We start from the raw sequence: 27403 nt of genomic DNA, 5'->3' as shown, positions 1-27403 counted from the left end.
GCTTTGCTTCATTAAATTAGAGGCAGCTTGGTACAGTGAAAAAAAAGCGTGGAAGTTGTGGAGAAAACACCTGGATTTGAGTCTTAACTATGCCGTTTACAATGACATCTTAACTTCCCTTAATTTTTAACATCTGTAAAAGGGGCTAACAATGTCCACCTTGTAGTGTTGTGTGGTTTCACATGAGATAAAGTAAATGAAAGGGCTCCATAAATGCCAGGGCTTTCTCATCTGTAGTTTTTTCTGATGACTCCATCATCTTTGCACGTGCAACTAGCTTTCTCTACAGGCTAGAAGTATGTTTGCTGGCAGTTCCCAAGCTGCAGTCTCACAGCTTTTATCACTGAAGAGAGACTGGCAGTTTTTGCCTTGAGAAAGGAGCTCAGATTTGCCTGATCTGGAGAGGTGCCCATCCTTGCACCAATCAACCGTAATTGGGATGGGGTCAAGTAAAAACATGTCAGTTTCTGCTATTGCCTTTTTGATGAGAACAGAAGTGTCGGTTGCCAGGAGGTCGTGATGGTGAGCAGACTATATCTTAGAGATGCATTAAGATCCCTGTACAAGTATAGAACTAACATCCTTTGTATTACAAAGTAGTATTGCATTGCTTTGTAATATTACTTCTGTGGATACCTGGATTTGAGTTTCACTGTTACCCCTTGGTAGCATTTTCACAAAACAAGCAAATATTTCTGTTCTATCTACTGCATCCTATTCTGAGAGTAAGATGAAGTAATGCATCCAAAGGTAGTTATAATTATGGAGATAAAGGGAAGTTATTTTAACCACTTTGGTGCTTTCTCATGCAACTAGGTTCTGACATTTTTATAGTATATGTGCTTCTAGAGTGAGTTTTTCCCATATATAGGTGAAGCCAGTTTTGTTTTAATTAAAGATACAAAAGATATGATCAAACTTTAGTAGAGGTTGGTGTCTTGTAAACTTGAGCTATTCATCTGGGATGGTTGGGAAAATTTTGGAAGGAAAAAATAATTACAAAAATCTTTACTGAGTAGTATGATTTTTAACACTGTTAAATATCTTTCCAGGAGATCTCAGCCCTGCTGAGCTAATGATGCTGACCATTGGAGATGTTATTAAACAACTAATTGAAGCCCACGAACAGGGGAAAGACATCGATCTAAATAAGTAAGTGGATTTATAAAAAAAAAAAAAAAAAGGCAATCCTATTCTTAGGTGGTAGGCCTTTTTAATGAAATTATCAAATACTTCTTGTTTTCTGTCTCATGTTTTAGTTTTTAGTTGAAAATTTAGCTTTCTACCCTGCCCTCATTTATGGCAAAATTCTCTCATAGCCTAATAATATTAATAGCTCCTAATATTTATTGGATGCTTACTATGGTCCAATCACTGTTAGTAGTTCATTGTCTGTATTAACTCAGTCCTCTGAAAAACTGTGTGAGGTAGGTACTTATATCACCCTCATTTGACAGATGTGTAATCTGAGACAGATTACTGTCTCAGTAATCAGCAGAACTGAGATTTGGAATTAGATCGTCTGTCTTCAGAGCCCATGTTATCTTCTGTGCTGCATTACTTTACATCCTTGTTCTCTTCCTACTGGCTCAGAAATAGCAGCAGCTGTCTCTCATGAAAATACTCCCTCTGAGGTCCATGATCTTTTCCTACTTTACAGCCTCTTCGACATGTTCATTTATTTCCTTTCCACAGTCACATTCAGTGTTGACTTTGCTACATCCTCAAATAAGAGTAGACCTTCATCTCTGCATCTTTTTTTTTCGTTAGATATTCACTATATAGATCTGCTCTAATGAAAGAGTTTTCTCCCTGCTCTCAGGTGACTCACCAGTAATCTAATCACCACACACACATGACTTTTTTTTAAAGACTATTTTCTGTTACTTGAGATACTTCAGTGTTTTTTCACTTCCTTGGAATATTGCACTTAATAAACTTTTGCTAAAGGAGTAAATAAGTATCCTTTCTTGACTATGAGATTATAGTTTACTGATTTTTCTACCATGTGTTTAGAAGTTTCTTTTCTGTCTGTGTTGGCTATCCCCCTAATTATACAAGTCTTTTATTTCTAGTGAACATTCCTACTTTTTGTTTATTTTTGTCAGTTTCTTTAGCACATCTAAAGTAAACGCTAACATCTTAAAACCAGCCCCTATGCAGATGTCCTCTTTGCCTGATTGTGTTAACCTTCACCTAGGCTTGAAACTCTAGTGTCCTCTTCAAATTGTTTTCGTTAGGTCCAATTAGGATTTAACTTTGCCTACTCTCTTCATCATGACTCTCCCTTTCATTTCCACTGCCAACTCCCTAACCATCTCTTTTTAAACTTAATTCTAGACTAGTGCAGTAGCTAATACTTTCAGCCTCTTTTTATCCCTTACTGGGTTAATTGTTCCTCGTTTTATCTTTTATCATGTCATTTCCCTGTACAGAAACTTTCAGCATGTTCCCAGTGTTTATGGAATTAAGTGCAAATTCCTCAGCCCATTATGTAAAGTCTCTCCATCTGGCTTCAACTATCCCAACTTTTTAAATTTCTGTACCTTTACCCTGAAAATCTGCTTTCTGTCAGATCTACCCATATATTTTAAAATATGTGCATTCCTGCTTCACATAAGCCCACCTGTTTGCTCTCTGTGGCATCGCCATGTCTTTACTGCCTGTCTGAAGCCAACTCTTTTCTGTGCCTGTTTTCCATGACTATCTCCCCAGCACACAGTGGGATCCTTTCTTGAGCTTTGAACACATTCATTATTGTATGTGTGTTGTATCACATAGGTTTTTATCACTTACACATTTATTTTTGTGCATGCCTGTCTGCAAAATGCCAACATAGGGCATGAAACAACTATGCCTTATACTTCCTGGCATACCAAGTACTTAGGTTCTCTCTACGAATCAGGTACTGGGTTAACAGTTCTTGAAAATGATGCAAACACCTCACAATAATTTTAGATGGACTAAAATCAGAAATTAAGGTGACTGTTAGGGTTTGCTAGCAGCAAAGAAACAAGAAACCGATTCAACTGTAAAGAAAAGCAAGGAATTATTAGTTGTACTAAAGGTTATTTCTAGGGATTAGGGATAGAGTTACAGTCAGGAAGGGATAAATGGATCCTCTGAAATCCTGATCATTTTCTGTTTCTTGGAGTGTAGTAACACAAGTGTTTGCTTCCTAAATTTTAAAGTGTATTTATGTTTTATGTTCTGTTGTTTATAATATTTTAGAATACATTTTAAAACACTTTTAAAAATGTATGTACCTTATTTCCTGTTTGGTTCTGCATACCTTTCCTTTAAATTGTTTTTTGATTGTTTTTATTTTTGGTCTAAGACCATGGCTTACAACCAGGCATTCTCCCCCCCTCCCCCCACCATCCCAGGGGACATTTCTCAATGTCAGAAGACATTTTTTAGTTGTTATAAAGGGAAGTGGGGTGCTGGTGAGTAGAGGCCAGTGATGCTGCTAAACATCCTATAATATAGTGAACAGTCCCTTGCAACAGAATTACCCTGATCCTAGATGCTATGGTGTTAAGGTTGAGAAAAGGGTAGAATTCTATGAAGCTGGAGCACTAATTTGAGTGAGACCTACCTTCTGTCACTATCCTGGGACCCTTTCTGTAGTCATCTTGTTTTCTGGTACTCCAGGGTAAGAAGAAGTCATTGATGCATTTTCCTGATTTTCTTCTATTCTCCTGTTGTTCAACAAATGTTAAAGCCAGTGTTGTCACCTGGTGAAAGGATAGGGGGATGACAGGAGTTGATGGTGTTATTTATAGGTCATTCTTTTGGTAGATTGTCTTGAAATCTTATGATCTTGATAATGATGGATGCTTTACTTTCAGGGTGAAAACCAGGACAGCTGCTAAATATGGCCTTTCAGCACAGCCCCGCCTGGTGGATATCATTGCTGCAGTCCCACCTCAGTATCGAAAGGTTTTGGTCCCCAAGTTAAAGGCAAAACCCATCAGAACTGCCAGTGGGGTGAGTGGTTTGATTCACGAAACATTGGTTGCATATCTGCTCTGCCAGAAATCCTTGCCTCCGGCTAATACACAGTTAGGTGAAAATGAAGGATTTGGTTTAATAAAATTCATATATTTTAACATGTGCTACAGTAGAGACCTGTGCAGAATGTTATGAGGGCATAGTGAGGAAAAACATTTATTGTGCTTAAAGGAGTAGATGATGTTTTTATGTCCTTAAAAGTATAAATTGAGGGGCGCCTGGGTGGCTCAGTCGGTTGAGCCTCCAACTTCGGCTCAGGTCATGATCTCGCGGTCCGTGAGTTCGAGCCCCGCGTTGGGCTCTGTGCTGACAGCTCAGAGCCTGGAGCCTGCTTCCGATTCTGTGTCTCCCTCTCTCTGACCCTCCCCCGTTCATGCTCTGTCTCTCTCCGTCTCAAAAATAAATAAACGTTAAAAAAAAAAAAAAAAAGTATAAATTGAGGCTTGGTGACTGTCACAATATGATAAATATTATTGGCCATTTTAAGCTCATGGCTTTCAATACAATAGATACTTGTAAAAGTTACTTTATTTTTTAATGTTTTTATTTATTTTTGAGACAGAGACAGAGCATGAGCAGGGGAGGGGCAGAGAGAGGGGGAGACACAGAATCTGAAGTGGGCTCCAGGCTCTGAGCTGTCAGCACAGAGCCAGACGCGGGGCTCGAACTCATGGAGTGTGAGATCATGACCTGAGCTGAAGTTGGATGTTCAACCGACTGAGCCACCCATGCACCCCTGTAGAAGTTACTTTTAAAAGGGCACCTGGGTAGCTCAGTCGGTTAAGTGTCCAACTCTTGTTATTGGCTCAGGTCATAATTTCATGGTTTGTGAGATTGAGCACCGCATTAGGCTCTGTGCTGGCAGCATGGAACCTGCTTGGAATTCTCTCTCCCTCTTTCTTTGCCCCTCCCCTGCTCATGCTCTCTCGCTCTCTCTCAAAATAAACTTTAAAAGATAAATAAATATAAAAGATAGTTAATGGTGCAAAGTCATTCTATATATGGTATTTGTGAAGCGACTAACATAATTGGGAACTCTATAGAAATCCAGAGGAAAAGGTGGCCTGGTAGTAAAAGAGACTAGGGAAAGCCCAACAGAAAGCATGGCATTTGCTTGGCATATAAATAGTGCTCATATAAACAGAGAAGAACAGTCTTGAGTAATGGGAGCAAGGGCACAGGGAACTAAGGCGCAGATAGTGATGTTATAAGAGGTATGGTATGTGCAGGGAACAATGAGTACCTCAGACTGACTAGAATTGATAATTCATTTGAGAAAGCAGCAGGACATTAGGTTGAAGAGTTAGTTTGGGATCAACTTATAAAAGATCTTAAATGTCCTGCAAAGTAGCTGGATAATAAGAAACTGTTAAAGATATTTGAGAAGGAGAGTGATATATGAACAAAACAGATTTTCAGAAAATTTTGTTACAAGATGTAGAGTAGCTTGGAGCCAAAAAGACCATTTAAGATACTCTTGGTTTAATCTAGGTGTGAAATGTGTTAAGAGCTGGAATTAGGGTAGGGGCTGTAGGATACAAAGAATAAGTGTGAAAGATACATTTTGGACCCTCTTAAAACATGGTACTCAAAATTGAATTGTGTGTTCCTGATATGATCATAGAACTTCAGTCTGTTATTTGGATGGGAGTATTATACTTGTAGTAATTACAGTTTATGTTGACTTATTTGGTGGCCATATCTCCTGGATTGTATTTGTGGCTAATTAAACCCTAAAATTTTATACACAATGTATCACCAATCCTGGTCTCTTCTCCTTTGTACTTCAGTGTTTTTGTTTTATTTATTCATACCTGGTGTAAAGGGTTCTTTAAGAAAAACTAATATAGTTGAACAACGTGGGTTTAAACTGCATGGGTCCACTTAATAGGCAGATTTTTTCCAACGTATATAGTACTGTAAATGTATTTTCTTTATGGTTTTCTTGATATTTTCTTTTTTCTAGCTTATTTTATTGTAAGAATATAGCATACAATACATATACAAAATATGTATTAATAGACAGTTTCTTTTACCAGTAAGGCTTCTAATCAACAGTGGACTATTCAAGTAGTTAAGTGTTGGGGGAGTCAAAAGTTATATGCAAATTTTCAACTGAGTTGAGGTGTTATTGCCCCTAACTCCTGCTTTGTTCAAGGGTCAACTATAGTTTCAAACCCTTCACCTCTCATTTTTCCCTTCAGCTCAACCACTTTTAACTCTTAGCTGATTTCTTGGCATTTACTTCCATATCCCTAAATAACACACTTTATAGATAAGTCTTCTATTCTTAGCTTTCAGCATTAGGTATGAGCTTGCTGCTGTGCAAGACAAAGATTTAGCAACCTTTCAACCTGACTGATAAACCTGGCTTCCATGACCCCATTCTCTGTCCTTCTCACCCTACCTCTGATTATTTCTTTCTTTGAGATCTATTCTTGTCCTGCTTGCCTCTAAAAATTGATGTTTTCTGTGGACCTGGCTCCACTGTTTTTAGTACTGTACATGCCCTTTCTTGTGTTCTCATCCATTGACATTTCTAAGTATTATGTGCTGACTTCCAGCTCTGACCTCTCCCTAACCTTCAGGCTCATGTCAAATGGCCTATCAAACTTTTCTCTTCTGACTGCCTGGATACCCTCAAGTATAACATAACCAAAACTAACCTCGAAATTGCTCATTCATCTTTCTCGTCCGTCTTAGTTCATGGTACCTCCATCCACTCAGTTTCCAAAAGATGTGAAATGTATTGTCCATTCCACAACCACTAGTAGGAATGTTTTCACCTCCATCCTTTTTTTTTTTTTCTTAATGTTTATTTTTGAGAGAGAGAGAGAGAGAGAGCGCGCGCAGATGGGAGGGGCAGAGAGAGAGGGAGACAGAATCCGAAGCAGGCTCCATGCTGTCAGCACAGAGCCTCTTGGAGGGCTCAAACTCATGAACTGTGAGATGATGACCTGAACCAAAACCAAGAGTCGGATGCTTAACTGACTGAGCCACCCAGGTACCCCTGGCCTTCATTACTTCTTATTTAGACTATTCAGTCATTTCCTAACTAGTCTATTTTGTCAAAGATGGATTTGGTGCAGGTAAGACAATATCATCAGAGTGAGCTGTTAAAAATATCAGAAGTACAGGGGAAGGTTGGAAGATGTCAGAGCAGGAGGACCCTCGACTCACCTCGTTCCACAAATACAAGTAGATAACTATCAAATCATCCCAAGTACCTCAGAAATTGACCTGAAGAATTGCAAAACAAGCTATACAACTAAAGGTAGAGAAGAAGCCACACTGAAGAAGGTAAGAAGTGCGGAGATGTATTTTGGGAGATAAATAGATCATGGCCACTGTGGTGGGGAGGGAGCTGCAGTCACAGAGAAAGGCAAGAGACAGAGTAACACTGTCACGCAGGGAAGCCTGCAGGGAAAACAAATCCCCACAGCAATAGTCTTGGAAAGTGAGAGGGGCTGAATTTTGGGAGTTGTTACAACCAGCAGGACTTAAACCCTGGAATTTTAAAAGTCAGTGGGCTTGGCTGGGATAGAGCCCAGAAGGCATTGCATTGCTCCTAGAAGGCAGGCAAACAACCTGTGATGTACAGCATGGAAACAGCAATATCAAGAGTGTGTGGGGCACACAGTGGGGAGGTTGTTTGCTCATCTTGGAGCATATCCCAGAGAGGCAGAGTTCAAGGAGAAACCCCTCCAGGAACAAAGGAACTGGCCAGTGCCATTTCCTTCCCCCATCCCTCAGCATAAGCATAGGGCCACCTGCAGCAACCAGCACAGTGCCCGTACTCGCCACCTAACTTGTTTACACCAAGCTCCACCTCCCTGGACTCCACGGGAACTGCCTTTCCCAGCCTTGCTTGCCTCAGTCCTGGCGTGGCCAGTGCCTTCCCCCACGAGACTGGCTCATACTCCTGCTTATACTGTGTCTCCTGACTTGGGACTTTTGTGGAGCCTCCGTTCTGGCAGCAGTGGCAACAGGTCTCATTTCACAAGCAGACCAGAGTATACCTAGTTAAAACATGCCACATTCGCTTTCCGGGGATTTCCCAATATCCTGGCAGGTGGACTCCGCTTCTTCACAGTCAGCCTCTGGTCGCGGCGTACCAAGTTCCCCAGTCCTTCGTGCCACAGGACCCCAGGCTCCCGGGCTGCTGCTCTGGCCTATTCGCCTCTACAGTCAACAGACTGATGGCCAAACTTGAAGAACTCGATTTGACCGGTGCCAAACAGAACACCAGAGTATGGCTCATCAAGTTTCCCTAAATACTCGTCCTAGCAATGGGCCGAAGCCTCTGAAAGAGGTAAAGTTGGGAAACTGCAGATTGCTAAGAATCAAGGAAGGACTGAGGTGTCATTTACTCTGAACGAGGCTCTTGCAAATAGTCACGATATTGGCAGAAAACCAGCTTCTGTCAGCACTGCTAGAGAACATCCATTTGTCTTACAAAGTGTTGGAGGACAGACTTTAACAGTCTTTACTGGAGGCTCATCAAATAAACTTTCATTGGAAGGAATAGTCGTACAAAGAGCTGAATGCCAACCTGCTGCCAGTGAAAACTACATGAGATTAAAGAGATTGAAAATAGAAGAATCTTCCAAACCTGTAAGGCTATCACAACTGGACAAAGTTGTGACAACGAATTATAAACCTGTTGCTAATCATCAATACAATATTGAATATGAAAGGAAAAAGAAAGATGGAAAACAAGCTCAAGCTGATAAACAACATGTTTTAGACATGCTATTTTCAGCATTTGAGAAACATCAGTATTGCAATCTTAAGGATTTGGTGGACATCACAAAACAACTTGTGGGGTACCTAAAGGAAATCTTGAAAGAAATTGGTGTTCAGAATGTAAAAGGAATCCACAAAAACACACGGGAGCTGAAGCCAGAGTATAGACAGTATCAAAGAGAAGAAAAGAGTGATTAAGAAGACTCTCAGCCAACATGCTAACAGAACAACTAAAAGGTGATGTGCTAAGGAAACACCATTGATATCAAATACTTGAGTTCCATCTGTTATAGGGGTAAAATGACTGGAAATTTAATTTCCCTACATAAATTTTTTAAACAACAATTCTTGTTACTTAAGTGTTTTTTGATGAAAAAATTTATAGGCCTGCATTAAACTAGATTATTCAGGAGCGGGTGTGGGGTTGGGGAGGTTAAGAAGGTTTTTCTTTTTTAAATATTGACTCTTAAAATGTAAAATTAGGAAATGATTTCTAAATGAGGACTCTCTGTCCTTGTCTTATCTCCACAGAGTTGAGGTAATGCAAATCCAAAGTGAATGGTAAAGCAAGAAAAAAGTTAACTACAGAAAGTCTTAAAAGGAATAAAAAGCCAAAATTCCTTTTTCTGGAAAAAAAAAACAAAAACACGCCACATTCAAGTCAGGGACCAAACACTGTTCACAAAAGGCAAAGAGAGCCTCTGCAGACAGTTGGCCTGAAGTATAGAATAGCCAGGACAAAATAACACACCAAATGCAGCACATTTTGGAGACGTTCCCAGAAGCACCTGGCCCTGGGGAACAGTGGACTGTACACAGCAGGGCAGTACAGGACCTCATCTTCATAAGGCCATTACCCTTAAGAAAAGGAGATGTAGCTGACTTACCTAACATACAGAAAGAGGCACAGACTTAGACAAAATGAGAAGACAGAGAAATTTATCCCAAATGAAAGAACAGGACAAGGCCATGGCCAGAGATCTAAGCAAAACAAATATGAGTAACACACCTAAAGCAATGATTGTAATGATACTCACTGGACTTGAGAAAAGACTGGAAGACATGAGTGAGATATTTGACACAGATTTCAGGAATAACATAGCAGAGATAAAGGGCTCAATAAATGAAATGAGAAACAAGCTGGATGGAATGAACAGCAGGCTGAAAGAAGCAGAGGAACAGATTAATGACTTACAAAACAAAATAATGGAAAGTAATCAAGCTGAACAAAAGAGAGGAAAAAAAATTATGCAAAATTGGAATAGACTTAAGGAACTCAGTGACTCCATCAAACATAATAACTAACATTCATATTATAGGAGGCTCAGAAAAAGAAGAGAAAGGGGAGGCAGAGAATTTATTTAAATAAACAATAGCTGAAAACTTCCCTAATTTGGGGAAGGAAACAGGTATCTACATCCAGGAGGCACAGAGAACCCGCAACAAAAGCAGATCTAAGACAAGACATACTGTAATTAAAATTAAAATTAAAATTAAAATTAAAAAAGTAATGGTTAAAAAAAAATCTTAAAAGCAGCAACAGAAAACACAGTTATATACAAGTAAAACCCGTAAGGCTATCAGATTTTTCAGCAGTAACCTTGCAAGCCAGAAGGGAGTGGCATGATATTCAAAGTGCTGAATAGGAAGAATCTGCAGCCAAGAATACCCTATGCAGTAAGACTGTCATTCAGAATAGAAGAAGACTTGATAAAGAGTTTCTCAAACAAAAACTAAAGGAGTTTGTGACCACTAAACTAGCCTTAAAAGAAACATTCAAGAGGACTCTTGGAGTGGAAAGAAAAGACCAAAAGTGGCAGTATATAGGTAAGAAACACAAAAGCAGTAACAACGAATATTTGTTTCAAAAATCAGTTAAGGAACTCACAAATAAAAGGATATAAATATTCACCATATACCTAAAACCTGTAGAGAAGAGGAGTAAAGAATGGAATCAAACTAAAACCACCATCAACTTAATATAGACTGCTGTATGCTGTAGATGTTACATACAAACCTAATGGTAACCACAAATCAAAAATTACTAATAGATATGCAAAGGATAAAGAGAAAGGAATCCAAATGTATATCACTAAAGAAAACTAGCAAACCATGAAAGAGAAAAAAGAAAGGATCAGAAAAAAACTTCAGGAACAACCACAAAACAAGTAATAAAATGGCTATAAATACATATCCATCAATAATCACTTTGAATATAAATGGACTAAATGTTCCAATCAAAAGACATATGGTGACAGGATGGATTAAAAAACAAGACTCACCTATACGCTGCTTACAGGAGATTCATTTTAGACCTAAAGACACCCGCAGACTGAAAGTGAGGGGATGGAGAAACATCTATCATACAAATGGATGTCAAAGGTAAGCCAGAGTAACAGTATTTGTATCAGACAAAATAGATTTTAAAACAGAAACTGTAACGAGACAAGGACACTATATAATAATAAAGGAGACATTCAATAAGAAGATATAACAGTTGTAAATATGCACCCAACATGGGAGCACCCAAATATATGAAACAGTTAATAACAAACATAAAGAGCTAACCCATAGTAATACAATAAAAGTACAGAACTTTAACAGCCTACTTACATCATTGGACAGATCATCCAACCAGAAACAAGGAAATAGTGGCTTTGAATGACACACTGGAGCTGGTGGACTTAACAGATATATTCAGAACATTCCATTCTAAAATAGAATAAAAAAAGAAAGAAATAAAGAAATAAAAAATAAGTTTATATGGAACATACTCCAGAATAGTTCACGTTAGGCCAAAAAGCAAGCCTCAACAAATTCAAGAAGATTGAAGACCTGCCATACATCTTTTTTGACCATAATGGTGTGAAACTAGAAATCAACCACAAGAAAAAAATCTGGAAAGACCACAAATACATGGAGGTTATATAACGTGCTAAACAATGAATAAACGGACCAACCAGGAAGTAAAAGAAAAAATAAAACATACATGAACACAAAAATGAAAACCCAATGATCCAAAACCTTTAGGATGCAGCAAAAGCAGTTCTAAGAGGGAAGTTTATAGCAATACAGACCTACCTCAAGAAGCAAGAAAAATCTCAAAATAACCACCTAAACTTACACCAAAAGAGCTAGAAAAAGAACAAATGAAACCTAGAACCAACAGAAGGACGGGAATAATAAAGATTAGAACAGAAATAAATGATATAGAAACTAAGAAAACAATAAAACAGATTAATGAAACCAGGAGCTGGTTCTTTGGGGAAAAAAAATCAGTAAAATTGATAAACTTCTAGCCAGACTTATCAAGGAAAAACAGGAGAAAGGAATCAAAATCACAAATGAGAAAGGAGAAATAACAAAGCAACAGAAATTCAATTATATGAGAATATTATGAAGAACTATATGCCCACAAATTGGACAGCCTACAAGAAATAAATTCCTAGAGACATATAAACTACCAAAACTGAAACAGGAAGAAATTTGCATAGACCAATTACCAGCAAAGAAATTGAGTCAGTAATAAAAAATCTCCTGACAAAAGTCCAGGACCAGAAGGCTTCATAGGCAAACCAAACATTTAAAGAAGAGTTAATACCTATTCTTCTCCAACTATTTCAAAAAACAAAAGGGAAGGAAAACTCCCAAGTCTAGTCTGAGACCAATATTACCCTGATACCAAAACCAGATAAAGACACCACTAAAAAAGACATCTATAGGCCAATATTCCTGATGAACATAGATGCAAAAATCTTCAACAAAATACTAGCAAACCAAATCCAACAATATATTAAAAATCATTCACCATGATTAAGTGGGATTTATTCCTGGATTTCAAGGGTGATTCAGTGTTCGCAAATCAACATGGTACATCACATCAGTAGAGAAAGGAAAAGAACCATGTGATCATTTCTGTAAACCCAGAAAAAGCATTTGACAAAATACAACATTCATGATATAAAGCCCTTAACAAAGTAGGTTTAGAGAGAACATACCTCAACATAATAAAGGCCATATAGGAAAAACCCACAGCTAACATTCATCTTTAATGAGGAAAAACTGAGAGATTCCCCTAAAGTCAGGAACAAGATAAGGATGTAGTCTCTTATTCAGCATAGTACTAGAAGACCTAGCAGCAGCAATCATACAACAAAAAGAAATGCAAGGCATCCAAATCAGTAAGGAAGAAGTAAAACTTTCACTATTTGCAGATGACATGATACTCTACGTAGAAAACCCAAAAGGCCACCGAAAAACTGCTAGAACTGGTAAACAAATTCGTTAAAGTTGCAAGATACAAATATGGTGCATTTTTATGCACCAATAATGAAGGATCAGAAAGTGAAATTAAGAAAACGATCCCACTTACAATGACGCCAAAAATAATAAAATACCTAGAAATGAACCTAACCAAAGAGATGAAAGATCTATACGCTGAAAACTGTAAAACACTGATGAAAGATATTGAAGGTGACAGAAAAGAAAGACATTCCATGGTCACGGATTAGAAGAATAAATATTGTTAAAATCTCTATACACCTAAAACAATGTACACATTTAATGTAGTCCCTATGAAAATACCAATAACATTTTTCTCAGAAATAGAACAAACAATCCTAAAATTTGTATAGAATCACTAAAGACCCCAAATAGCCAAAACAGTCTTGAAAAAGAAAAGCAAAGCTGGAGGCATCACAGTTCCAGATTTCAAGTTACATTACAAAGCTGTAGTAATCAAAACAGCATGATACTGGCACAAAAATAGACATGTAGATCAATGGAACAGAATAGGAAACCCAGAAATAAACCCACAACTGTATGGTCAATTAATGTTTGATAGGACAGGAGAGAATATCCATTGGGTGAAAGTCTCTTGAAGAAATGGTGTTGGGAAAACTGGACCACTTACACCATACACAAAAATAAATTCAAAATGGATTAAAGACCTAAATGTGAGACCTGAAACCCTAAAAATCCTAGAAGAGAACACCGGCAGCAACTTCTTTGACATCGCCCGTAGCAACTTTTTTCTAGTCTCCTGAGACAAGGAAAACAAAGGCAAGAATAAACTTGTGGCTACAACAAAATTAAAAGCTTCTGCACATGAAAGGAAACAGTCAACAAAACTAAGAGGCAACCTGCTGAATGGGAGAAGATATTTACTAATGACATATCCGATGAAGGGTTAGTATCCAAAATATATATAGAACTGGTAAAACTCAACACCCAAAAAACAAATAATCCAATTAAAAATGGGCAGAAGACATGAACAGACATTTCTCTAAAGAAGACATCCAGATAGCCAACAGATGCATGAAAGGATGCTCATCATCACTTATTAGGGAAATGCAAATCAAAACTACAATGAGTTATCTCCTCATACCAGTTAGAATGGCTATAATCAACAACACAAATAGCAGGTGTTGGCAAGGATGTGGAGAAAAACAAACCCTTTTGTGCTGCTAGTGGAAATACAAACTGGTGCAGCCACTATGGGAAATAGTAGGGAGGTTCCTCAAAAATTTAAAAATGGAACTACCCTATGATCTAGGAATCACACTACTGGGTATTTACCCAAAGAATACAAAAACACTAATTCAAAAGGGTACATGCACCCCTTGTTTATTGCAGCATTATTTACAATAGCCAAATTGTGAAAGCAGCCCAAGTGTCTATTGATCAATGAGTGGATAGAGATATGGTGTGTGTACACACACGCGCACGCATGCATGCTGGAATATTATTCAGCCATAAAAAATGAGAAATCTTGCCATTTGCAACAACATGGATGGAGCTAGAGAGTATAATGCTAAGTGAAAGAAGAAAAAGACAAATACCATATGATTTCGTATGTGGAATTTAAGAAACAAATGAGCAAAGGGAAAAAGAGATACAAATGAAGAAACTGACTTTAAGTATATAGTACAAACTGATCGTTACTGGAGGGAAGGGGTTTGGGGGGATGGGTTAAATAGGTGATGAGGATTAAGGAGTGCATTTGTGACACGCACTGGATGATGAATAGAATTGTTGAATCACCCTATCATATACCTGAAACTAATACAGCACTGGATGTTAACTAACTGGAATTAAAATAAAAATTTTTTAAAAATTAAAAATATAAAAGTATCAGAGGTACATATACAGCTGACTGTATTCCCTGTCTGCTATGCATCCTATCCTTCATGCTTTTATTCCTGCTATTACTCTAGTGGTGATTTTTTACTTTTTTTAACAGCAGTTTTAGGTTTACCTAAAAAATGAGCAGAAAGTACAAAGGGTTCCCATATACTTCCTTTCCTCCCTTCCCAGGTTGCCCTTGCATTGATTTGGTACATTTGTTATAATTGATAAACCAGTATTACTACCTTGTTATTAAATGAAGCCTATAGTTTATATTAGGGTCACTTATAGTGGTGTGTATTCTTTGGGTTTTAGAAAATGCATAATGTCATGTATCCACCATTACAGGATCATATGGAATATTTCCCCTGCCCTAAAGCTCCCCTATTCATCCTTTACTGTGTTCCAAACTTCTGACAACCACTGATTTATTTACTGTCTATAGTTTCACCTTTTCCATAATGTCATGTAGATGGAATCAAACAGTATGCATAGCCTTTTCGGATTGCCTTCTTTCACTTAGCACTATGCATTTAAAGCTATGCCATGTCTTTTTAGTGGCTTGATACAGTTCATTTCCTTTTAGAAGTGCACAATATTCCACTGTCTTTACCACAGTTTATCCATTCTCCTGTTAAAAGACATCTAGGTTACTTCGAAATTTTGATAGTTATGAACAATGCTGCTATAAACATTGTCTGAAGAGTTTTGTGTACACCTAAGTTTTCCACTCATTTGGGTAAATACCTAGAATTTCGTATTCTCATTTGTCATTGGTATATCTTATTTGATGAGGTGTCTGTTTGGATCTTTTGCTCTATTCCTATTGGGTTGTTTTCCTATTCTAAAACTGTAAGAGTTCTTTGTATATTTATGATACATATCTTTTATCAGACATGTGTTTTGCGTATGTTTTCTCTGAGTATGGGTCTTTTCATTCTCTTAAGAGTTTCTCAGAGCAGAACTTCCAAATTTTAATGTAGTCCAACTTACTAATTTTTTCTTTCATGGATCTTTCTTTTGGTGTTGATCTAAAAACTCATTGTAAAACCCAAGGTGACCTAGGTTTTCTCCTGTATTATCTTCTAGAAGTTTTATAGTTTTGACTTCACATGTAGGTCTGTGATCCATTTTGAGTTTGTATTTGAGTTTTTGTGTTTGTTTTGCTTAGAATGCCATGATTACTCTCCTCCTCCTCCTCCTCCTCCTCCTCCTCCTCCTCCCCTTCTTCTTCTTCTTCTTCTTCTTCTTCTTCCTATCAACATTAAATATAATAACAGCTACCATATGTTGCCCACCTCTTACATACTGGCTATTGTGTTTCTGATTTAATCCTCAAAACAGTTTTGAGAGGTAAGTGCTATTGCTTACATTTTACCAAATAGGAAAATTCACAGTAAGGGGCAAAGAAAAGATTCAAACTTACATCTCTCTGACTGAATCCGAAGTCATCGCTTTTTCTATTTTACCAGTAATTTTTAAACTGTACTCTATAAAACTTGAATTCCATAGAAGTCTTTTGAAGCTACTGTGGGGCATAATAAGTAGTGAAACCACAGGAGCAGGGACATCGCTGTTTCACCCAGGGCTGTAGCTTTTATCTCATTTATAAATTGAGGTTTTAAGTAAAATGTTACTTGAAAGGAGAGTTCTACTGCTTAAAAACTCTTCGAAAACTACTGCGCTTTACTTCCCTGGCCCTACCTTACCCTATCCTCTTGACTTAATTAACCCTAATCAGCATCTCTGGAAGGCTTCTCTGACTTCCCTGGTCAGGGCTAATTGCCTTCTTTGGCATTCCTGGTATTTTATACATGCTTCTTACCATGTGGTTCCAAAATAGCCTTTTTCTATGTGTCTTCCTCACCTAGATAGGTATGTTTTCAGAGGACAGAAACAGTGCAATATTTTTGTGGTCTCAAGGCCCATTTGCTCTGTGTAGCTCAGAACCTGGCCCATGTACTGGGCCCTCAATTGTTGAATTAGACTGATCTCATCAGTGGCTTGTATTAAAAACATTTGTTTGAAAATCTAAATTTTTCATTCAGAATTGCAATTTTTTTTTGAAATTTTGGACTTTCTGTAGATCACTATTTAATGCTTTAAATTTTAATAGTTTTTATTATGAAGAATAATCAAACTTACAGAAAAGTTGAAGGTCCAATATAAAGAACATTTTCCCCCTGAACCACTTAAGAGTAAGTTGCAAAGTAAGTTGCCTTTGAATACTTTAGTATGCATTTTCTACAAACAAGGACATTTCTTAAATCACCACAATACAGCATCAAAGTCAGGAATTTAGCACTGATAAATACTGTCATCTCATCCTCAGATCTCGTTCAAGTTTCACCCACTATTTCAGTAGTGACCTACAGATCCCAGTTCAGAATCACATGTTGCATTTGGTTGTCTTGTCTCTTCACTCTGGGCACTTCCTGCCTTTCCTTGCCCTCATTACCTTAACACTTTTGAAGATTTCAGGCAGGTTATTTTGTAGCATGTTCCTCAATTTCGCTTAGTCAGATGTTTCCTCATAATTAGGTTCAGGTTATACATCTTTAGCATTGGAACATCACAGAAGTGATAATGTATTCTTATTGTATCCTATCAGGTGGTGTGTGTGTGTATATATATATGTGTGTGTGTATATATGTATGTGTGTATATATACATATATACACACATACATATATATGTGTGCATGTATATATGTATATATACATATATATGTGTGTATGTGTATATATACGTGTATATATATGTATACATATGTGTATACACACACACATATATACACACACACACATATATATACATATATATATATATATATATACGTGTGTGTATATATATATATATATATATGTATATATATGTATATATATATGGTTTCAATTTGTCCTGTCATGGATAATGTTCTTTCTTTTCATTGAGGTAAATTGCTATTGTAACATTTTTATTGAGATAAAATTTCTATATAACATTATATTAGCTTCAGGTGTATAAGATAATAATTTGATATTTGTATACACTACAAAGTAACCACCACAATAAGTTTAGTTACCATCCATCACCATACAATTGACCCACTTCACCTGTTTTGTCCCTCTCCCAGCCCCCTCCCTCCTTGATAACCACCAGTCCGTTCTCTGTATATATGAGTTTTGTTTTGTTTTCTTTTTTATATTCCACATATAAGTGAGGTCATATGGTATTGTCTTTCTCTGACTCATTTCATCTACCATTTAATACCCTCAGGGTTCATCCATGTTGTCACAAATGGCAAGATTTCATTCTTTTTTATGACCGAGCAGTATTCGACTGTATATACATCTATATCGCACCTTCTTTATCCATTCATCCATTGATGGGTAATTAGGTTATTTCCATATCTTGGCTATTGTAAACAGTGTGGCAGTAAACATAGGGGTGCATATATCTTTTTATCTTTTCATACTAGTATTTTCATTTTCTTAGGATAAATGCTCAGAAGTGGAATAGCCAGATCATATGGTAGACCTGTTTTTAATTTTAACCTCCATAGTGTTTTCAGTAGTGGCTGCACCAATGTATATTCCCACCAGCAGTGGATGAAGGTTCCCTTTTCTCCATATCCTCATCAACAGTTGTTATTTCTTGTTTTTTTTCATAATGGCCATTCTAACAATAATATCTCATGGTTTTGATTTGCATTTCCCTGATAATTAGTGAACATCAACATTAGTTGAACATCTTTTCATGTACCCACTGGCCATTTGTATGTCTTTGGGAAAATGTTCAAGTTCTCTGCTTATTATTTAATCAGATTGGTTTTTGTATTGAGTTGAGTTTTTTAATATATTTTGGATATTAATTATTGGATATATGACTTGCAAATATTTTATCCCATTCAGTAGGTTGTCTTTTCCTTTTGTTGATGGTTTCCTTTTATTGATGGTTTCCTATGATGGTGCAGAAGCTTTTTAGTTTGATGTAGTCCCACTTACTTATTTTTGTACTTTTGTCGCCTTTGCTTGTGGAGTCAGATCCACAAATTCAATACCCAGACCAATGTCAGGGAGCTTCTGCCTGCATTTTTTTTCTAGAAGTTTTATGGTTTCAGGTCTTACATTCAAGTCTTTAATCCATTTTGAACTAATTTTTGTGTGTCATGCTAGATAATGGTCTAGTTCATTCTTTTGCATGTGGATGTCCAGTTTTCCCGACACCATTTATTGAAAAGACTGTCCTTTCCCCATTGTATATTCTTGGCTCCTTTGTTGTAAATTAATTGACCATGCATGAGGGGTTTATTTCTGGGCTCTCTGCTTTTTTTGATCTATGTGTCTGTTTTTGTGCCAATATCATATTGTGTAGTATAGTTTGAAATCAGGAAGTATGATACCTCCATCTTTGTTCTTCTTTCTGATATTGTTCATTTTGATCAAGATAGTGTCTTCCAGCCTTCTCCTCTGTGAAGTTAATCTTTTCCACTTTGTAATTAAGTTTTGTGTGGTGAAGTACTTTGAAGCTATGTAAGTTTTCTGTAACTCATCAGATTTTCAGTTTACTCATTCATTTATTTGTATGAGTGGATTAATGGTTTCCTATTTGGTGGGTTATAGTCTGTTACTATCATTATTTATTTTGATGTACAAATGATCCTTGATTTGACCAGTGAGAGAGCCCTTTCAAGCTGGTTTTTGTGTCTTTTTTAAATGTCTCCATCATTCTTTGAGCAGTTTCTAGCTTTCTGTCATAATAAAATGTTTCAGGCTCTTTTGTCATTTCTTTGCCCCAGGTCTGGAATCAGCCATTTCTCTAAAGAGCCCTGGTTTCTTTCACTGGAGATGGGTATTTAGAAACCAAGATCTGAGTGCTAGATATACTCATTGCTATTAGAGTGTTGCTGCTCCTAGACCCTCTAGTGGACCAAGCAAGGAAGTATATTTGTATGTATACATATACACCTGCATATACGTATACTAACACCTTTGCATTTATATTTATTTGCATATCAGTGTATTTATCGAAAACTATGAGTTCACAGCAATACCTTCCATTCCATCCAAGTTCTGTCCCTTTCTATATTTATAGCTTCCTTCTCTGATAGTAAGAAACCTGGCTTGCATTCACCTTAGTCTATAGCCTTATTTGGCCAACTCCCCCCATATGTAACCATACTTCTGTCTCTGTTATCACCCTCTTTCTCAAGCACATAATGTCCTCACCCCAGGAGGGCTCTGACAGACTCTTCTGAGAATATTTTGCACACACTCTGTGAAGTGTAGCTCCTAGTTTAATAGTGTCTGCTCTGAATATTGAGATCTAATATGTCCATGAGGAGGCTGAGTTACAGTTTTATATATATTCAATTAATGCATTTAGATACAATTTTGTAGACTTGCATAATTTTTTTCTTGTAGGGTATTTTAGTAAAATAAATCAGAGTAAGAGAATCACTGTGACTTTGAAAATGATTAATGCCTTATTTTGCACTTAATTTATTGTAAAATATTACTATTTAATAGCTAGTATATAAATACATATGTATATTTTAGAGACTAAAAACATCAAAAAGAGATCACCCTTATGCCCATAGCTCAGCTCAAGAAATACAGTATTACCAATACTTTGAAGTCCCTTATGTGCCATTCTCTGATTGCATTCCTCTCCCTCCTGGGAGATAACCACTCTCCAGCATTGTGTATTCATTATTCCATAATAGCTTTCTTATTAATCTTTTGTAGATTGCTGTTGTGGCTGTGATGTGCAAACCCCACAGATGCCCACACATCAGTTTTACAGGAAATATATGTGTGTAAGTATGATGATTTTCTTCAAGCGTGTGTGTGTGTGTGTGTGTGTGTGTGTGTGTGTGCGCGCGCGCGCGCTTTAATTGAATTAGTTAATTCCCTAGAGCCTTAATCAGTGCATGCTGGTAATATTTAAAACTTTGATCCAGTAGATGCATAAGTTAGTTCTTTGAAACAAGCAGCCATTGATAGGATGTTTCAGTGCTTTAAAACTGAAATATATATTTTAATATGTTGCAGTAAACAATAAAAAATACATTGTTATAGAACGTGAAAGACTAAAAGTCTATTAACTTGATAAATGAAACAAGGAGATATGAACTGCCTAAATTCTGTCAGCAATTCAAATGAGTTTGGATGAGAAAAGAATCAAATTAAAAAGTTATCTCTATAAATAACCTTTAAACTTCTTAAATTTAGATAATTGGAAAAATAGGCAGAATGCATGATTCTAGGTAGGAAGATTAAATGAAAGATTTTCTTAAGTATAGTTACCAAGAGAGCACTGTGAGTATCATTCTAAACCTAGGAAAAGTTAGGTGCTGTAATTACTTGCCCCTAGAAGTGTAAATCTCTGAAATGATAGTGACTGCAATATTCTGAAAATGACTACTATGATGTTCCTCATATGTTTATTGTGTTTACTTGTCAGTAGAAAATATATTAATTGTAGATACTTTAAACGTAGGCTCTTCGATTAGGATTTGAATATGAAACTTGTTTGCTCTCAGAATTTTATGGAGACTGCAGATACTTGAACTAGACTGTTGAAGTAAATTTTGTATCTGACATCTTCATTCTTTGGTTGTATTGGCAGATACTGCCCTGGTGGACCTGATTCAGATTTTGAATATTCAACCCAGTCTTATACTGGATATGAGGTAAAGTAATATGAGGTTGTCCTGAGGAAGTTTGACATCATACTTTACCTATAGTGTGCTCTTACAAGTACTGACTTTCTTAAATTATTTTTAATTTTTCTCCTGATTACAGAAGTTCATCCATTAAATATTTGCTGAGTGTCTACGTATATTGCTCTAGTCACTGGAGAAATACTTAACATAAGCACTTGTTCTTACTGTATGTTAAACTATTATAAGTCTTCACAACTTTAAACCTTATAGCAGCACCTTGAAGGCAGGCACTATTATCCTGGCTTTATGAATAAGGAAACAGGCTTTAGAGGCCCTAAACAATTGGCCCAGAGATACACTGCTAATTAGTGACAGAGCCAGGTTTTGAATTTTGTGTTCCTCACCATGATATCATAGTGCTTCTTCAACAGTGAAAAATGGATAAAGTCCCTAATCTTATGGAATTTACATTCTAATAATAAGAGATAGACAATAAAGAAACAAGAAGAAAATATCAGGTACTACCAGTAAATGCTAAGTAGAGAAGTAAAATCAAGTGAGGTTTGTAGAAACTGAGTAGATACTTTAGCCTTGGTAGTTAGGAAGTGACTGAGGAGATGATACTTAAACTGAGTCTTGAATGACAAGAAGGAGCCATGCAAGAATATCAGCAGAGAGCATTCCCAGCAGAGAGGATAGCTAGAACAAGGAGCCATGGTAGGAATGACAGTGGGGTGTTCCAGGACATAGTGGGTAAGGGGAAGGATGAGATTGGAGAGACAGATGAAATAGGTTGTAAGCTGGACATAGAGTTTGGATTTTGTTACAGGTGTCATGAAAAACCATTAAGGTTGAAAGCAGGGGAATGATGCGATCCAGTATAGGGTTTTAAGAGATCATTTGATGGCTGTGTGGTTAAAGGATTAGAGTGGGGGCAAGAGTGCAAGCAGAACAGCAAGCAGGCTTCTTTTGAAGCAGTCAGCCTTTTCGGGAAGAGGTCAGCAGCCAGAAAACCATTGGACTTTTATATATGGAATTTCACTTTTTACTTGTTTTCCATAGTTCACATTTTTAAAAATACAAAAGGAATTATTCAGTGAAAAGGCTCCCTCTCGTTTCTGTCCCTTAGCCACCCCTTTCTGCTCCAGCAGAAAGTGACCCTGGAGATTTCATAAGTGTTTACACAAAGATAAATATGATTCAAGGAGATGCCCTGCTGTTCAGAATCTTAAGACAGTGGGGATGGAGACTAGCCAGATGCTATTCAGAACAGTATTTTGATCCCTAAACTGAGAAAGGAAGGAAGGAGCACAAGAGAATTTTATTTTTAATATAATTCTTTTGAACTACTTTTTATTTTCTATTCAATGTGGGCCCAGCAGGAGATTTTTCTCTTTTTCTCTTAGCCAACCTCCATGCGAGCTATCCGCGCTAGATATGACCCTTATCTACAGACAAGACACCGAATAGAACAGGTAAGTTTCTAAAAAGCATTTTTAAGTTAGATTTTTGTACATACTTAGAAGGTATTATTGTTTAATTTGAGTTGAACCTGAAATAACTAAAAGAGTGCCTGTCCCCTTGGTAAGTTTTTAATATCCATCTGGGGGAGGAAGACTATTCTGCAATACCCAGCAAGCTCAAAATCACTGCTTCCTTTAGAGACTGTATTATTTTCTTTAAGCGTTTTATATTCTTTAAATTTCTTTCAACTTATACAGACTCATTAACCATATGAAATTTACAGATGGAGATGTGAGAATGTTCTTAGACAGTAGGTGGATGGATTGAATTTTTGCTTCCATGAGCCAGATAAGAAGTTATTGTGACTGGTATGCCAGGGTGGGAATAGGGAATTGACTGCAGAAGGGTGTGAGGAACTCTTAGGAGTCGTGGGATTGTTCTGCATCCTGACTGTGGTGGGAGTTACACAACTGTAAACACTCATCCATACCCTTCCAGTTGTACACTTAAAATTAATTGATTTTAGTGTATGTAAATTATACTTCAATATAACTGATGAAAAACAAGTAGTACTGTTTAAATGGCCTTGCTCTGCTTGAGAAATCTGAACAGTAATTCAGATTTCCTTTTTTATAGTTTTATTTTAAACTTGTCCGATTTAAAAAAGTGTGAGTACCATCTATAATTTTTACAGTAACAACACCTAGTAGGGCAACTACAGAATCTCGAAAGGAAAATAGTACATACCATAGTCATTAAGTCTCTCCTCTGTTCATTTAGCTAGTATCGATGAATACCAGCCAGTTCATATTTTCACCTCACTGTCACCCAAGCACGTGTGGATCAGGATTGTCAGCCATAGGAGAGGACCTCACCTGGGTGCAACCTGTATAGTCTAGAAAAGCATGTTCTAAACTGACCACTGCTTCAATTTCTTTTTTAGCTATGATATTTAATTCATTTAAAATGTTTCAGTAGAGTGTAAAATGTTTATGTTTACCAAAAAGAGAATGGGTTTTAAAAGGTTTAGAAACTAGCATACAGCACTGATTTTTTTCTTCACTGTAAATGCAATAGAATCACCCGCGTATCTTTTCCAAACATATGCCAGATTTTCACCTCAGGAGTTCTGATTAAGTCTGGTTTAGGGTCCTGACAAGGTATTTTGAAAAAGGTACCCAGAATGATTTTGTTGTGTTTCTCTTGTGAACAATCATAGAGTTGTTTTTAGTATTTATATATATAGACACACATGCACACACACACACATATAAACATACTTACCTATATACTTACATGCACACTTATATATACTTACATGTATATTTTCATGCATATGTATATATGAATACAATTACAGAAAGATACAAATATGTATAAATTTTTATTTGCCGTTGTCAGAAACAAACATTTAAAAAGGTGCCTTTTTGTCCATATTAAGTGTAGACATCCTTTACATAGAACATTAATTAGAGTTCATAGTTTAGTAGTCTACTTGACCCAGTTTTTCTCAAGCCTGAGATAGGGCAAGAAATTTTTCTTTTAATTGAAGTATAGTTGACACACAGTGATACATTAGTTTCAGGTGTACAACATAGTGTTTCAACATGTCTGTTATGCTGTGCTCACCACAGGTATAGCTACCATCAGTCACCATACTGTGCTGTTACAATATCATTGTATTTTCTATGCTGTATCTTTTATTCCCATGATTTGTTCATTCCATAACTGGATTCATTCATTCCATAATTTATTCATTCCTGTATCTTCTGCCCTTTACCCATTTTGCCCATCCCCTCCTCCACTTAACCCTCTCATAACTATCAGTGTGTTCTCTGCATTTATAGGTCTTTCGTCTTTTTATCTATTTTAGTTGTTTAGATTCCACATATAAATGCAATCATACGGTATTTATTTTTCTCTGACTTATTTCACTTAGCATAATACCCTCTAGTTCCATCCATATTGTACACTTGTAAATGGCAAGATCTCATCCTTTTTTTAATGGCTGAGTTATATTCCGTTGTATATATACACTGCATCTTCTTTATCCATTTGTCTCTCAGTGGGCACTTGGGTTGCTTTCACATCTTGGCTATTATAAATAATGCTGCAATAAACATAGGGGCACATACATCTTTTTGAATTAGTGTTTTTATTTTCTTTAAATACCCAATAGTGTGATTAGTGGATCATGTTGTATTTCTATTTTTAACTTTTTAAGGACCCTACGAAATTTAAATACCTGTTTTTAAAATTTAGAATCTTGGCTTATTATAGTTGGCAAAATGAAAAATCTGTACCATTCTCTCCACTAGTAGAGAGACATAATATTTTATAGTTTATCAATCAGATTTTTATTTTGTTTTTTCTCCAGAAAGCCATGCCACCTGTGCTCATAATCTTCACAACTGGTTTAAAACTGCATTCTTAATTTTTATTTCTAACCTGGTGTTCTTTTTCTTCCATTGGCATCAAGCCCTGATTATGTTGCACAGTCACTGTTTTTGTTCCCAAGGCTTACCACAAGGTCTGACATAAAAAATACATGATCAATAAGTATTTATTTATTATGTTGCATAGTGTATTATTATATTTGCCCTTACTGCTTTCTAGTTTATATTCCACATGTTTTTAAATTTCCACATAGGTATTGATGTCAAGCTTCTTGTTTATTGTTTTTAATTCTCACTTTGCCTCCTCGATCTCTAGTAATTTTTTTTTTCTTTAAGACTCTGGAGTCTATTTTTTAATCCAAACCTTTGCTAAATATGTTTAATTGCTTTTCATTTTTAAACTATACTGATGAAAAAACTACAAAATAAAATTAGAAATTTGCAGTGCTTTCTTAGGGTAATTGACTATATCCATCTAATGCTGATGAATTTGTATGTGTTTCAGTTAAAACAACTTGGTCACAGTGTGGATAAAGTGGAGTTTATTGTGATGGGTGGAACGTTTATGGCCCTTCCAGAAGAATACAGAGATTATTTTATTCGAAATTTACACGATGCCTTATCAGGACATACCTCCAACAATATTTACGAGGCAGTCAAGTAAGAAATCCTTATTTTACCATATTCTGCAGAGTGGTTGTCAGTTTATCCCCTGAGCCGCAGCCTGTGAGAATTCCTTTTGTTCTACATCTACATTCCTAGTTCTTTTTTTTTTTTTTGGGGGGGGGGGGGGGATTTTATTTTTATTTGCATATTTTGGATGGGTTATAATTAAATATATTTTCTAGTTTTATTGAGATAGAATTGACATATGGCGTGGTAAAAGTTGATGGTGTACAGCATAATGACTTACATATACATTGTGAAATGGTTACCACAGTTACTTTCACATCCATCACAATCACATCCATCGTCCTATACATTCCTAGTTCTCATAGTTACTTCTTTTTTGTGGGAAAGGATTATTTTCATTGAAATAGTTAATAGTTTTTTCTTAATAAGTGAGTGTGGTTTGTTGACATTTGTATTCTCTGAGAAAGAGTGATTCATTAAATCACTAAAGGTTTTTTTCAACCTTAGGCTGGTCTAAAGTACAGGAGTAGTTTTGATTTGACCAGTTGAGTTTTCAGCCTCCTCAAAAAGAACACTAGGGGTACACTTTGTCTGAAACATTTAGCTGCCATACAATCAAAACAAGTTATTTTTTAATAGCTATTATTAATAACTACTAAAATTTCTGTTTATGAATGAGATCACTTTTTCATTCTAATTGGCAAAACAAAATTATGCATTCTTTTGATACGTTGTATCTCTGTTTTTAGCAAAAAGAATACTAAGGTTTCACATACAGTATTTCAGAAGTTTCAGGAAAGCCTAGTTAGTTACCATATACTGTTCCCTCTTATTTATCTAATGTTTATGGAGGGCCCACTAGGGGCTATGCACTGCTTTAGGCACTAGGAACAGCATGGTGAAACAAGATAGGTATTGTCCTTGCCCTTGTGTTTATTTCTACTAGTTCAACAAACATGAAGTGCTATGGTGGAGATAGATTACTGTGATAGAGATTAAGACTTTTCTCCAGACGAAGTGGTAATGTTTAAGCTGAGACCCAAAGTATATGAGGAGGAATCAGGCTAAAAGCAGAAAAAAATATGACAGAAGCACTGAAATGGGGAAGATTTTCGGGTCTTCTAGGAACAGAGAGGAGGCCAATGTGACTAGATTCCAGTGAACAAAAGAGAATGTCTTAAGGTGAGCTTAAAGAGTTAAGTCTGGGCCAGAGAATAGAATGCTTTTGAGGAGCTAAAGTTTTATTTGAAATGCAGTAGGAAGTAGATGAATGGTTTTAAGCAGGAGAGTGACACATTTCAGGTTGATAAGCAGGTCATTCTGTCTATTGTCTGGCTAATGGATTAGCGGAGTACAAGAGTGAAAGTGAGGAGCCA

At 36.5% G+C, this 27403-nt stretch overlaps 1 protein-coding gene and 1 pseudogene across 1 annotated transcript in view; both read left to right on the top strand.

The window, feature by feature from the left end:
* Nucleotides 1–27403, top strand: part of ELP3 (elongator acetyltransferase complex subunit 3) — a 98836-nt gene that overhangs the window by 2077 nt on the left and 69356 nt on the right. The window contains exons 2-7 of the mRNA XM_060653672.3: nt 1053–1152; nt 3852–3990; nt 20615–20685; nt 21498–21561; nt 22941–23009; nt 25900–26054. Coding sequence (XP_060509655.1) covers nt 1053–1152; nt 3852–3990; nt 20615–20685; nt 21498–21561; nt 22941–23009; nt 25900–26054 — 598 coding nt within the window. The remainder of the gene's footprint in view (nt 1–1052; nt 1153–3851; nt 3991–20614; nt 20686–21497; nt 21562–22940; nt 23010–25899; nt 26055–27403) is intronic.
* LOC132691864 (general transcription factor IIF subunit 2 pseudogene) lies at nt 6870–14825 on the top strand (annotated as a pseudogene).

The sequence above is a fragment of the Panthera onca genome, chromosome B1 (assembly GCF_046562875.1).
Source record: "Panthera onca isolate mPanOnc1 chromosome B1, mPanOnc1 haplotype 2, whole genome shotgun sequence".
Taxonomy (NCBI): Eukaryota; Metazoa; Chordata; class Mammalia; order Carnivora; family Felidae; genus Panthera; species Panthera onca.
Note: the sequence above shows the minus strand (reverse complement) of the source record. Positions and strands in the feature narration are given on the sequence as shown.